The sequence below is a fragment of the Cyprinodon variegatus genome, unplaced genomic scaffold, assembly GCF_000732505.1.
Source record: "Cyprinodon variegatus isolate N-32 unplaced genomic scaffold, C_variegatus-1.0 Scaffold742, whole genome shotgun sequence".
Taxonomy (NCBI): domain Eukaryota; kingdom Metazoa; phylum Chordata; class Actinopteri; order Cyprinodontiformes; family Cyprinodontidae; genus Cyprinodon; species Cyprinodon variegatus.
The window spans coordinates 225,640-241,558 of NW_015151195.1; the positions used below are offsets into that span (position 1 = coordinate 225,640).

At 35.9% G+C, this 15,919-nt stretch overlaps 1 protein-coding gene across 2 annotated transcripts in view; it reads left to right on the top strand.

Annotated features, from left to right (window-relative positions):
• Positions 1-15,919, top strand: part of sgcd (sarcoglycan delta) — a 276,254-nt gene that overhangs the window by 149,181 nt on the left and 111,154 nt on the right. For both annotated transcript variants that reach the window (XM_015395461.1, XM_015395460.1), the window contains one exon: positions 2,839-3,024. In XM_015395461.1, the coding sequence (XP_015250947.1) occupies positions 2,839-3,024 (186 nt within the window). The remainder of the gene's footprint in view (positions 1-2,838; positions 3,025-15,919) is intronic.

Consider the following 15,919-nt stretch of genomic DNA (forward strand, 5'->3'; position numbering starts at 1 on the left):
GTGAGGCTTGCCCTGCAAAGTGCGCTGGACAGTAAATTGTATTTTTCCACGGAGTTATTAGGGCATTATTATAGCAGTGCTGGAAGTGAACAATGCCTTATCGTCCTCACAGCCATACAATTAGAATCATCATTAATCGCTACTATCAGCACATCAGTGGGCCGGAGGGGTTATAATAGAGTTATAGACCACTTATTGGGTAATCAGTCAATGCGATTGCTAACTAAACTGTCTGTCATGGTGCCAAAACTGAGGTGCAGGCCATTGGCTTAACGGAGAGGACTGGAGTATGTGAGTGGAATGTTTATGGTTACACTTCTGTTCAGCTCTTCCCTTTTTATTATCAGATTTAAGTGCTGCTAGATGTTTCCGTGTAAATCTTTGATGGATGCCTGGAAGGTTACGAAAACAAAAGGCCAAATGAGTCCAAAGGCAGGTTTTCTTTAGTTTAAATAAACCATGCACACATGGTACATTAGGCCAAAACAAATTAGATGTAAATGGTCTTACTTGTTGACGATGTACTGAAAGGCTAGCCTAATTAAGGCATGCTCCAGTGAAGCTTAAGATATGACTACATGCAACTGAGTTCACTGCATGCAAACAGACAAAACATTAATGCAACAATGGCTTGATGCAGGGTGCATGATTCTGTCCAGGATGGGAAGACAGGCCTTTTTAACCCTTTAATCTGTCTATGTTGACAAAGTCATGTTCCAATGATGAGGTGTATTGTATTTCTCCAATAAAATGTTACGGAACAAGATTGATTCTAGAAAAGAAAAGCAGCTGGCACACATTTAAAATGACCGTGACTATCACAGGGAGGGGATTTAGATTTTACCAAAGGAGATTTATTGAGATATATATATATATATATATATATAGATATATCTATATATCTATATATATATATAGAGAGAGAGAGATATTTTAATAGATAGATATAGAGAAATATATGGATGGATGGTTAGATGATGGATAGATACTGCAGATAGATAGATATTTTTGTGTAACCATAATTTTTTAATTGTTAGATTAATTGGTCGATCCCCAGAGAGCAGAGGACACATTCTTGCTCTGTTGAGTGTAGTTTAAGGACCTATTAAGAGCCATTTATATCTTGCGGTTTGTTACAAGCTGAACAAACCAACTTAATATATTTATATAATATAAATATATGTATATATAGGAATATATTTATTCATAGATTAATTTGGTCCAATATCATTTCAAGAAAATTGTTTCAATTCCTGTATGCTGGTGAATGTTCTCAGTCATCCAGGTCATAGTCATTCCAAAAAAATTAAAGACAATCTACTGGACTCTGTTTCCAAGTTTGAATACGTTTCACTTCCCATCCAGGAAGCTTTTTCAATTAAAAATGTCAGGAATAGCGTTCAGTTCCAGCTTTTATACAGTAGCCCAACAAAGCCTTGTTTTTGTTCTAAAAACATGCAAATTGGAACAGACTGTCTGTTCCAATTAGTTTTGAATTATTTTGTGGAGTCAATTCCTGTACAATCATACGTTTAGAAGGAAGCCTCCATCAGTACTGGGCTCAGTAGGAACAGCTAACAGTCATAAACAGATCGGGTTCTAAAAGCACGAGGGGCACGGGAAAAAACACAAGCCCATTGAACCTTGAGTATTTTCTGCCACAATAAGTGTACATAAGAAATGGCAGCATAAAATTTATTGATTCAGGAAATTACGGGTAAGATGCAGCTAGATACAGAAGCTTTGAGTAATTCAGCAATGTCTCTAAATGCTGGACTCAAGAATAGATTCAACAGATAGAGAAAAGGAGTTAAGATAAAGGGAAGTAAGAGCTCTGTAAATATTTTTTATACATTAAAGAAATGGGCAAACATAGAGGACCTGAGTCAAAAGGCATTTTTTATAGGTGATAACAATCCAAGAGAAAAAAAACACAAAGGTAGTGGTAACAGCAGCTTTGTTATTTGCACCATACAGGGAAGAGATGAAGCTAAATATGGATACTAAGCCAGTAATACTGAATATAACTGAATACCATGTACTGTCAACTCAAGTCAAATGTATTAATAAAACAGATTGGAAAAATTGGCCAAAGAGAGTACTAACAGCTAAACAGCAAAGAGCAATCAGGAAAGAAAAAAAGCCTCACAGTTAACGCAATAGAACAATGAATAATTTCTTTCAGCAGACATGTACTTTGAAGCACTGGGCCAGAAGCAGGTCTGTTAAAAGGAAAAAGCAATAGCAATCTGTTGTAAACATTCAGAAAATAAACACAGTTAAACAGGAGTGCTGAGCCACAAGTATTTTCTATGAGATGAAAAAAGGAGTTTAGTTATTTGCCACAAAAATAACAAATTATGGAAATGAAAACCCTAATAACTGACAACAAAACTTCAGTTTAAACTTTATATTCACCAAACTGAGTAAATGAAACCACTAACCTTGTTTTGCTTCTTTTTTAATGGCATTTAGAGGCTCCCAAATAGAAATTATTGATTTTACATCCTGAGAAAATATTTGTCACTAAATTAGACTAGACTGTCCTGCTGGGAAACTACCTACTACAGTGAAGGTCTATTAGGAAGACAATTGATAGAGCAATTGGGAAAGCTTTAAGGAACAGGGTTTCTTGCAACTGATGAAGGCCTGTGATAAAATACACGTAAATTGTATGTTTTTCCAAGTGCAACGTTATTCAGTTGGAGTATTTTAAGTAAAGCAAACCTGTCATCCCAGACCAGTGCCAAATAAGCAGAGGACAAATACTGACATTTGTAATCCACACCAGCGCAGGCATGTTCCCATAATAATTCTTCATTATCCGTCTCTCCTCAGATGACCCAGGAACAGTGCTCTCATAGGAACAATGTCCAGAGTTCAGAGAAACCACAAGTGTACAAAGTGGGAATATACGGCTGGAGGAAACGCTGCCTTTACTTCTTCGTCCTGCTATTAATGATCCTGATCCTGATCAACTTGGCTCTAACCATCTGGATCCTCAAAGTCATGAACTTCACCATTGTAAGTCATGTTTTGTGTATTTTCTTCCTCTGAAAGCCTCTGACTCCTGTTCTACTTTTTTTATTTGATCTATCACCTGATGCCAAAAATATGGGACAGATTTATGTGTTATTTTCACACAGATGATACATTTTTCATTGAAGGGCCTTTAAAGCCACAGCTGCTGCTGCACATACAAGTTGCGCAACACTACAAGCATTAATCCATTCGGTAGCCTACATTTTCTGATGATTCTACATGACATGAAAGCATGAGCCTTGAATATCTAAGTTGGCCTAGTTATACTTCCTGGGATGATGAATTAGATGTTGAGCGCTGATCTGAGGTGTGTAGCTCTCTTGGACATTTGCAGGTTTCAGGTTCCACATTTTAAAAATTGATTTGATAAAAATACCTAAAGAATGTCCTTGCTACATTTATAGGATAATTTTATAAACATTAAGTAAATATTATTGAGTTTTCTGGACATATATAATCTATAATCGTCTGCTTTGCACCTGTCTGTCCCCTCCGCCTGTCTCACCACCATGGGGAGCAGAGCATTCAGCCGCTCTGCCCCCCGCCTCTGGAACTCTCTACCACCCCAAATTAGAAACACGGACTCAATTCTCCATTTTAAAATGCAACTCAAAACCCATATGTTCAAGATTGCTTATTCTCTTTAAATATCAATTTCACTGTCACAGCCTCAGTATTTTTTTTAAATGTTTTTATTTTTATTTTTTTTTACACTGTTTTTATGCTTTTGTATGGTGACCTTGAGTGTCCAGAAAGGTGCCTTTTTAAATAAAATGTATTATTATTATTATTATTATTATTATTATTATACGATTAATGGAGGGGGGTCTCATTTGCCATGTCTATATGTGGAATATAGACTAATCTTTGCTATTTAATGTTCTATAGCTTTTTATACCAATGATTCCTTTGCTTTTTTTTTTTTTTACCAGAAATTATTATGAAACAGTGGAGAGAAAAAAAATGTCTGGAGCTCCGCAGGGTTGTATTAGGGGTCTCTGTTTTTCAGCTTTTAATTGTCCACCTTAAAAACGTTGTAAAAGCATTGAGGGGAGTATGTACCACTTTTTCATTTTTTTTTTTTTTTTTTTGTGGATTAGTTAAAAAAAACCACTGGATTCAATTCAATTAAACAATACTTTCTCTGAGTATTATTTACAAGATGCAAAATAGCACAGATCAGTCTATCAGGAGTGTACTTAGAAAGCTGCTGAAGAGCTTTAGATACCCTAATGATAGTTATATTCTAAAAATTATAAGAACAACTGATATGAAAATGACAGCTCAATAGATTATGTGCTATTGTTGAGTTTTAGATTGATAAAAATAAAAAATAATTTTGATATACAAGAAAATATAGCAGCACTGATTCTGTATGATTTTCAGAAGTATGCTTTTAATATTTTTGCTTGATTACATGTTTTACTGTACGTATGAAGAATATAACAAACATAAAAAGCACAAGTTGGACTTCTAAACCAGTGGCATACTGATGGTTTTATTATGTAAAATGATTGACTCCCTTATTTAATTACGGATGCAAAGCATCCCCTTATATTCAAAGCACTTGATTGTAAAAGTGTATTCTTTACAAATATTCAGTGACATAATAAAAATAAATAAAGGTTATTTTTTTAATTCAACCAAATGGAAATAAATGTCTAGTGGATTATTTGGTTCTGTTGAGGGGTGCTTCCTTGGTGCACCACAGCTTTCAGCAGCTCTCAATGATTTATTTGGTCTAATCGACCTGTTTTGTTTTAATTCATGGAAAGCTGTTTTGTCTGGCACTACTCTAAAACATATATTTAGATTGTATCCTGCTATCACCTGCTTTAAAAGTGATCACATTTCTATTTAAAGGTCTGTACTTTCTGAGCCACAGACATGTAAAATCTGGTTTGCACATATCTACAGGGCTTAAAAGCTTTGTGAATTTGCCTTTTACCACCTCTAATAGCTTTGCTTTACTAAGTCTTGATATGGAGGATGACTTTATCTAAATTCTGTATTGAAAAATATGCCTTAGTTTCTTTTGGGACTGTCAAGAAATACCCACTGTTGGATTTCCCTCTGACATTAAATCTATATTTACACTACATAAAAATGTATGAAATCTACAGAATACAGATCTGCTTTCACAAAACTCATTAATCATTCTTTTCCTCTAATATAAAAAAAAGTAAAGCAAAGTGATTTTACTTGTATAGCAAACATGCAAACCGTACAAAAAATTAGAAGGAAAACAGCTAATGCAATAAATACAAGGTAAGCAAAACTAATTCAATTCTGATTGGCTCAATCCAATGGAGACACTATTTTATTGTATAAATTGCAGCGTGTGCATTTCTTTAAGGCCCATATGACTTCAGTGTGATGCCAAGCTTTAGTAAACTTATAAAGAGCACCACATCCATCACTGCTTCTGTCTATCCAAAGCTCTTTAAGATGAATTTCAACCGTCAGACTGTCTTCTGCTCTTCCCTACTGTGTTACTTCATTTTTACTATTCCCTACCCTACTTGTTTGTTTTCAGTCTATCAGCTGCACACATTTTCTTTCTGCTTGTATCAATGCAGCGCTCAGTGATGAGTCAGTACAGCAGAAGCGGCACACGCGTACAGCACACAGGGGCCTGCTCACATGGTTGTTGATGTGAATAATACATGAGCCCCGCTTCACCACGCCGCTTTAATATGAGATCTACATAAATCAGGACAGGTTTTCTAAGATGCTGAGCCGTGTGTTGTGACGGAGCACTGCAGTCAGCCCGCCCGCTTTATGTTTTTAATGTGTCTCCTTGATAGATTTATAAAATCAGGAAAAAAACGTTTGAAATGCGGACAGATGGGTTTAACAGGAGCAAAAAAATAATAAAGTCAAAGCAGATCAAGCAAAGGAAAGAATATTTTTTTTTTCTTCTTTGCTTTTTCTACCAACTGCAAGTGACGTCTTAGTGACAGCAAGCACATCTTTTAATCCAAGCACACTCACTTCCTTTTCCATTTTAGATACAGCTGCTGTTTCTGGAGCTCTGAGAAAACAGCGTTCATGCAGTTTGCTCTTAACAAAAAACTAGTGAAAACCATTACATTACATAGATTAAAACTGAAAAAAACATGAATCTAGGAATCTGGTTAGATAGTGAATGTTGAACAGCTACACGTTGAATGCTGAACAGTAAAATAAAGTTGTTATTGCCTGATAGGATAGAATTTGTCTTTTAAAGTTTCAGTGGAATTAGGGGATTCATCAAAAGCTTCCCTCTTCTTAAAGCTTTTGAGGTTTGTTTTGAGTGAGTCCAGTGTGCCTCTAGGGACAGCTTCCAGTGTCTGTGGTTTTATTTTAGAGAAAAGCTGCGATTTCATGAGATCACAGTCTAGCAGTTTATGCTTTCTGTGCAGTAACCTAAAGTAAGACAAATGTTTCAGTTTTATTTAACTGTCATATTGGTTTTAATCTTTTGTCATCTTTTGTATCAGATTCAGCAGTTTTTAAAATGTTACTCAGGGGCCTGATCTATTGTTTTTATTCTTTATTTTATGCTATATGATACATTTTTCTACCATCTAGATTGGTTATTTTTGTTTTTGGCCTCAATTTATATGATTACTTGTGATTTAAAGTGGAAAGATTTTTGTTAAATATATATTATTCTGTTCTTGTTAAACTGCACTAAAATTTCATTTTTTTTTTCTTTAATCATACACTGCATTAACTGAACTTACTGCTGGCAAATATTGCCGGAGCAGCTGGCAGCGATAGAGCAAGACGAGGGGAGCGACTGCGAGCAGAATTTACAAACCAGTCCCTTACAGGACTCTTAGTGCTGAGCAGTAATAAGGTTTATGGCTTTATTTGGGCTGTGAATATGCCATCAGCCTCCTTATTCATGTATTTATTGATGAAATAGTTACTTTTTCTATGATTCTGTGCAATTTTTTCACCCTATAGGTATTGTCTGAATTCAGTTTTATAGATCTCTTCAGTTATTGTATTTTGCTTGTTAACATTTGGCATAACATGAACAAGATACAAAATTTGTGGCTTTATTGTAAATATATAATTTAGGTGATATTTTTTTTATTGCATCCTTGCAAACTATGTGCAAACAGAACATTTAGACTGAAATAGGTGAATTGAAATTAATTATTGTTTCACAAAATCCTTATTTGTAATATTTTTAGACTGGGCATGTTAACTTGGCACATAGCAGTTAGTTGAAACTCTTGGTGCATGTTTGGTTTTTGGTTTATCTTCAATTATTATTCGTTCAAAAAACTCTAGCTGTAGGAGGTTTGCTGCTCAACCTTGACATGTCTTGGTAAAGACAAGAAGCAAATAGATATTTTACCACACACTTAATCAGTGGTTTCACAGATCAAGTGTGCAGAAATCGTTTGTTTGCTTTAGAATATCCTAAAATAAAAATGGCAAGCATTTCTTAGATTTTCTATTGGGACTAATTTGCAGTTTAACAAGATGTGAAATTAAAAAATAATCTACATGTTTTTCAATACACTATTTCTATAGTATATTTTTATCTGTTAAACCAACATTAGAGCCATTTAGCAATGGGGGTAACTATAGCTACAACGACTGTCAGCAGGAAGATTTGAAATGAGCCTTAAATAAAAAATCTTGAATTATTTTATGAAAATAAAACATTTGCATGGTTAAAAAAAAATAGCACATTTCACAAAATGATGTTGTTGGCATCTGTTATGATGACATTAACTTACTTTGCTGTACAAAGTTATCTTATCATTGGGTTGGTTCACAAATGTATTTATATGACTGCAGAAAGGAACTTCCATGTACCAAATGAGAGCACTGACCTTAAAGACAAAGTCCACTGCCAAAAAAGTTATGCCACTGCCATCAAAGCTATTTTTAGTGTAGTACTATAACAGTTTGCTAGTATAGGTTCATGTTAAGAGTTGTTGGAAAGGGTTATCTATGAAGCAGCTAAAATAAAATATCTCAAAAAGTAAAAGTGTTTTTAAATCTATAATTGATAAATTGGTTGCATATATATTTTTTAAACCTGAGTGTGCAGCAGGTGGAGAAAATATCTTGACTAGAGTAAGCAGAGGCATGAAGAGATGAAATATTCACCTAAACTGCCATTACAGAGACAAGTATGAATAATGAATGTGGACAAGCAGTGGAAAGCAGGAGATGTCCAACAAAGTCTAGGTAGATTTTTTTTTGGTTTTCAATATGTCATAAGATGCTGTCCCCGCCTTTTGGTGTGGTGAGTTTAAATTTGCTGTGCATAGCTCAACAATTAGGCAAGCAGCACCACAGGTATGACTAACAGACCTAATGAGCTGGTGGTGAGTGTTGTCGAGCTCTAGGCTGCTAACAAATTTTCTAATTAAGGTGCTTTTTGGGCTCTTTGGCATTCCCGAAGCATCTGATCACCAGATGGAGAAACATGCTAAATTGTTATTTAAAATACTTTGAAAATAGAGAACCTGTTATGTCCATTCTGCTTTAATGGGTTAGGGAGAAGACAGAACTTTAGGCAGAGAATCAGATGAAATGGAGGTATTGACATGTTGATGATTTAAACTGAATCTGTTCAATGTCTGATGACTGAAACATTATTCTCATTGCTTAGAAGGTTTTACAGTAGACCTTTTCTTGATGCAAAAGTTCAACTCTGTGCTTTCATATCGTAATCTAGTTGTTTATGACTATTAAGAACTTTAGACCTTTGATTGAGGTTTTCAGACATTAAGGAGCTGTTTTATCTCTTGACTGGATCCCTGTCTCTAACTCCATCAAAGGCAGAAAGAAACTTGGGTGTCATGATTGATGACCAGCTGACTTTTAAAGATACACCTTACCTCTGTTTCTTGATCTTGTTGCTTCACAGTACTAGCAATAAGATCCAGCCTTACCTAATCCAACATGCTACTCAGCTCCTGGTGCAACCTATGGTTATCTCCCACCTTGACAATTGTAATGCACTCCTGACTGGTCTCCCAGCCTGTAAGATAAAACCATTACACATGATCCAGAATATGGTGGGTGTCTGGTCTTTAATCAGCCCAAAAAGTCTCACGTCAACTTCTTAATGCTAGCCTACAAAGGGCTTAAGGGTACGGCTCCTGTGTACTTGGATCCTCTAGCAAAGGCTTAAGTCACAACTCGGTCACTCTGGTCAGCAATGAATTGTCGATAAGCACGGTTTACAAAACGCTTAAGACAATCCAGACTGTTTTCATGTGTTGTTTCAAGATGGTAAAGTGACCTACCAAACGCTACAAGAACAGCAGCGTCCCTTTCTATCTTTACGATACTCTTAAAGACCAAAGAGCATCGCTTTTCCTAACTGTTACCCATAACTCTTTATCACTCTACTACTCTCTCTTTAAACCCCTCTATCTATTTGCTGCCACCACTGATTCTGACTAGGAATTATCCTCTAAAGAACTTAATGTTATATTGATGATAACTGTAACATTGTGTCTACTTTGTAAGTCGCTTTGAATAAAAGCGTCTGCTAAAAGCATAGACATAAACATCTCATGCTAAACCTGTCTGAAGACTCTGGACAAATGTTCTCACATTTTCTCATAGGATTCAGGATTGATTGTTCCAAAAGTCGAGGGGGGGTCGTCCTGTCCCACATGCAGATAAACAGTTTTTTTTTTTTTTTCTGCAGTCTTCCCTGCAATACGTAGCATTATTTATTGCTGTACGTAGTATTACTTACTGTTTACGTACAGTAGCATTACATACATGAATTTTTAGATCAACAACTGGTTAAAGATTTCTCTGCAAGCATTTGAATATCTTCTTGAGAACATCCACCATAAAGCTAATTTTACTGTGTTTGTATCCAAATAATAAAACTTTTGTCCATTTTACTTTGAAAATAGCTGCAGATCTGCTGGAGAGAGAATCTCCATACCCATTATAAAGTCATTATAGCTCCATCCATCTTTCCATCAATATGCCCTCCAGTTTATTCTGTGCTTTTTCAGCAAATATTGGGTTTTGCATGTAAACCAAAAAGAAAATGGTTTGGTCTCATTTTACTTTATAAATTTGTCATATTTGCTATCTGCCTAACAAGGCTGAAACGTAAATTCAAAGGCTTTCTAATTGCACATAATTGCTCATAATTGCCAACATGTGCATGGCAAATAGTTGTCCTAACACAGTACGTTTTGGACCCATGCAGCTCTTCCAGAGTTGTCATTGTCCTCTTGGGTGTATTTCTGATTGATGCTCTTTTATAGCAGCCTTGTCAACTCAGGTGGGTTACAATTGTTGCTTTGCAATTGTGCCAATTTTGGTTGGTCTGAACTTTATAACTAAACCCAAGTTAAAACCTCTCCACCACTTTCTTCCTGACATGTCTGCTGTGTTTTTTGGGCTTCATTGTGCTATCTTTTCACAAATTTTCCAACAAACCTCTGAGGCTTAAAAGCAAAGCTGCATTCATGCTGAGATTGAATCATTTAATGTGTAACCAGGAAACGTTTTCAGGCAGTATGTCGCTGCAAATTGTATGTAAGAGTTTTGGATTTAAAAGGGGATGAATAAACTGCATTTCCTGCCTTATAACACATAAAATGCATCACATGCATTAAATGTAGTGATTGGGAAATTTTGTGCAAGTAGATGCCGACTTGCACAAAATTTGTTTTGTTTAAACTTAAGCTCTTTTGATTAGCTTTCTTGTAATGCTTCACATTGGTTAACTGCTTATGCGTAAGATTACTGTTAATTAGACTGATAAACATGTAAATCAATTTACATATGTATCAATTCCTGACAAATCGAAAGATGCTTACGCATGTTTTATACTTAATGGCTCAAATTCAGTTTGAATCCATTCTATATTTTTAAAGCACATCTATACCTTTTTATTACAAGCTGACTGAACAATGTCATGTCAGTCTGTTTACTTTGATGTACCATATCACATTAAAGTCAAACTATAGAATAGAGATGGAGACTATGTGGGCCAGGAATAATCAAAGGAAAGGTCAATTAATAAATGAAACATCATCACATATTTTTTTTAAAACCTCCAGGATAAAGGTTTTGCATCAGCTTCTCAAGGGGCTTTGGATCCAAAGAACTTTGTCTATGGGTCTCTGTGTATTGGCGGTGTTATGTATTTCCATAATGACTTGTGAACTGCTCAGATATTTGCCTGCTTCTAATGTTGAGCATCTTTATGAGTCGGGGTAACACACAAATGCAACACAAACATTCGGCTCTGAGGCTTGCACACCAACACATGAAGTGCCGGGCTAAATTTTTCTTGTTGTATAAAGAGCTATGATGCTTGTTGAGCTGGTTTATGGCAGGGATTTTGGCCCATAGTGTGCAGTGGCATCTGGAGAGTCATCAGTCAGCCTGAAAAATAATATAATTTTCAATTTAACCTCCGGGTGAGACTGCTTAAGGTGTCCTAGAAGCATATTTCTATTGGGAGTGTTTTTCTTTGGCCCATAGTTGTGTCTCTCTTATTCACTGTAAAAATAGCCTTCCTATAAACACAAGGTTCTTGGAAGTAATCATCACTTTGGGCCATTGATTCAGCTTTTACAGGGAGTACTTGTGTAATTTTGCTTTGCTTTTCATATTATCGAGACACCGAAAAAGCTTTTTGGTGGGATTGCTCAAAAGATTATGTAAGTAAAGTAATTTTCTCTTGAATAAACTAGCATGTTAGTTTCATGCAAGAGCGCCTTTCAAGATGTAAAATGCACTCATGAGAAACAAAGTCATTCCTGAGTAACTCTATCAACAAAGGTTATCAATGATTCTTTTACAAATTGTGTAGCCTAGTGATTATAGATGTTCTTTGGGCTTGTGTTGTGCCTAATATTGCTGTTTTCTAGTTCATATGTTTGTTTATTCTTCATGTTTTATACAAACGTTCTATTGGTTTCGTACCTCCATTGATATGGCTGTGCCAAGACCTTTGTTTGGTTAGGGACATGCAAAGCTGTTCCTATAGTGCTGTAATAGGTGTTACAATGGTGGCACAATGAGTAAGTCAGTGCTGCTTTCAGACAGCATCATAGTCACAAAACATCTAAGGAGTTTCAGTGGGTAAACATCTCTGAGTTTGCTGCTGATTGTTGCTGGTGCTTACGAGAGAAAGAACAGTAATTTTCACCTTGATTGCAGTCTGCCTTACCTGCAACCCCATGGAGTTTCACTCATGCAAAATAAGAGTAACGAGGATTCAGAGTGAAATAACTAGGCACCTAAAATGAAGATGTTTCTGACAACAATGAAGGAATGAAAAGTATTCACACATTTTTTGTGTGTACTTGTGCCTTTACCAAAGGTATCTGTTCATAGGCCAAGTTTTATCTGCAATTGTGAAAGGCAATTGGATCATTTTAGTAAAATACTATAATTTCTAGATGGTTTTGGTCATTGGGCTAACCTCTATTCTTTACCAGTGTTGATCTCTGCAAATCCTGATCTTTGTTCTAGCTGTCCAGGGAGTCTAAAAATAGTTAGGACTGTACCCCAATGAAAATAAAATCATCCTTTCATCTGGAAACAGTAAACTGGCGGGCTGGGAAATCCTCATATCGGTTCAGTGATCAAAAGAAGCAGAAATTACTGCTTACTGTCAGACTGAAATGACCTATCTCTGATGCACTTTCTTCCGTTAAACTGTATAAACAGATTTCTTATTGTGCTGTCTATATGTCCTAGGCATTATTTAGATAATTTACTTCACTTCTGATAAAATCCAACTTTTGAGTCTAACGCTTCCTGCTTGGTGCTCTCCAAAGATTAAAAAGGAGTTAGTGCATCTGGTTTTTCGTATTGGCTTATTGGAATCCAATAAGGTCTGGCATCAACAACTCTAGCCTGGGCAGCAGTGGGTTGCTACATGTAAGGGACAGAAAATATTTTTAGGTTATTAAATGCCTTTTTTACAGTGGATCGCTGCTTAGATGTCTTGGTCAGCCTTTCTAGTAAGTGAATCCTATTTGAATTAAAGGGGCTTGTATGTGTCAGTATGGTACTTTAAATCAGAGACCAGAAAAATCAAATGTGGGGTTCCTCAAGGCTCCATTCTGGGGCCCCTCTTATTCTATATCTAGCTCTATATCAAGCTCTCCTTAGCTTAGATTATTGCAAACAACAAGATCAGTCCCCATGACTATTAGGGGTGTAAACCACACCCATCATGGCGATTCGATTCAGTATCGATTTCCTGACCAGACGATTCGAATATTTTCGATACTCAATAATACACCATGATACGTTTCGATTCAATTAATGCATCGATACTCTTGCGGACGTATCAATGCATCGGATCGTCGGCTGTTGGATCGATGCATCAATGGAAAACGATTATTATTTGCACCCCTAATGACTATGCAGACAACACAAAGCCTTACATCACAATGTCACCAATTGACTATGAACCCATCAGAGTGTTTGCTAGCTGCTGGATGTGCCATCATTTTCTCCAACTACATAAGAACAAAACTTAGGGAATAATTTTTAAACAAAAAGAGGAAAGATCCAGAGTTAGCTCACAGCTTCAGCTTTCTATAGCTAGAAACAACTGATTATTTCCGAAATCCTGGTGTCATGATGGACTAGGATCTGAACTTTCAGGGGCTCATAAAGGCAGTTACCAAGTCAGCTTCTTATCACCTGAAGAACATTTCCAAGATTAAAGGACTAATGTCCAAGCAGGATCTGAAAAAAACAACTAATTACTGCAGTTATCTTTAGTAGAATGGATTACTGTGACAGTGTCTCCACAGGTTTGCCTAAAAAGTTCATCAGTCACCTGCAGCTGATCCAAAATGCTGTTGCCCATTTTTATTTTATTTTTTTTCACTACAGTAGAACTAAGAAATTAGAGCAGAACAACTCAGTTCTAAAGTCCTTCCAATGACTCCCTGTAGCTCAGAGAATAGTTAGTCTATAAATCACTGAATGGATCAGCACTAACAAACATCAGATTAGTTGTCAGTGTATCAACCTCCCAGACCACTCAGGTCTATATAAAACCCATTTGTTTAGAACTGCCTTTGACTGTTGAAGTGTTGACTGAGGTATCATTAGTTAAGTTTGTGGTCCAACTGTATTTAGTGTACTACCTTACTTTTACCATGTTTTTATCTTTACGTGCTTTTCTTCCGCTTTACTTTGTACTAAATTGTGCAATGTAATTATACTTGCCTTGCCTTAAAACAGTTAATGTTTTCAAATTGGATACAAAAATAATCTGCATTATATTTCCAGTTAGCAAAATCATTTGAGTTTAGTTTTGTTAGTTTAGTTTAGTTCTGAAAGACTTGCAGACAAAAACTGGACCATGAAACCCCAAATCTCAGGATATACTTTGGGGAAGTAGAAATCTAAAACTCTACTAAAAACTCATAGTTCTTTTTGGCAGAAACAAATACAAACTCTATCATAGCAACTCCGGGTATTTTTAACTTGAATCCTATAATACCCTCTAATGCCCTAGTTTAGCCTAGAACTTCCCTACCTCCTTAAATCCTGAGATGACTTCTTCTTTCTAAGTGAAACGGATAGCTATGCTGCCCCAACATCATCCCACTGACTCTTTTGACCAGTTCACGACTTTATCGGTTGCCCTTTTGCAGTTGAAATAATTACTCACTCTGGGACAAATAAAGATGTTACAGCCGCCTTTCAAAAAAAACCGACAAAGCAAAGAGGCCCCAGTGCGACTTGCAAACAGCAAAAATGTTCAGTCTCTGGAAAAACATGGCCTACTATTGGACAAATATGTTGGAAGCTGCATAGATTTATCAACTCAAATCCTGTTATTGAAGGACATGGAGATGTCTAACTAATGGGTGTTTTTAATTAAAACATTTTTGCAACTTTATCTCAAAATCTGCTCAATCTAAAAAAAAAAAGACAAAGTTTTAGCTAATCCAAATGAATTTAAAGTTAAAGAGAACCACTAACAGAGATGGGAAAACTTTTATTCATTACCCCTATTTCAGGAAGTAAAGTCAGAATAAACTCGCAAAACGGTGATCAAAAACAGCTGGTATGCTTGTGTAATGAATGACCAATGACATTCACCATCAACTCTCCTTTTATTCACTTTTAAATACAGATCTTTCATTATGCAAGATGAATGCGTTAAATATAAGAGCTCGAAATACTATGCAGCTGCTCCTGTAGGACTTAAGTTGTACTGTCTGAAAATTTGATTTAGAAACAAAATTATTCAGAGTAATTATTTTTATGCTCTCAACACTGAGCAAAATAAAATGTAGTTTTAAAAAGATATTTTCTTATCTTTAAAGAACAGAATTTAATTTTACTTTTGTATTTAAGTACAATGCAAAATGGGCAGTTTTTGACTATTATTTAAGCTTAAGCCCGACTGCCCCCTTTTTAACGGGGCTGCAGATCATTTGCAGCAATAATAAATTTAACTCGATAAATTGAGACTGACACGCACTTCTCATGTCCAGATCTTCACCTGAGACTTCTCTACAAGACTATCTTCTTCATCCTAATATCCACCAACCACAGCTCCAAGACTGTGCCAAAAAGTGCTCAGATGGCCAAAATTACATTTATAACCCAGTTTGTGTTTTGGTGGGCGACGTGTCAACAACACACGTAGCAGCACCAAATGATGCATTGCTAATGGAAGCCAACAAGACACTGATTGGCCGAAGTCAAACTGATTAGCCAAACTCTGACTATTTGCAGCTGACAATTCAACAAATTCCAATAAAAACATCAGCAAAACTCAACAAAGCACACAAAATATGTCCTACCATTGCCAGGTATTTAATTCTTTAATATCAGAAGATGTTTAAATCTGAATAAAACTCAGTTTCTGGAATATAACCAACCAGTAGCT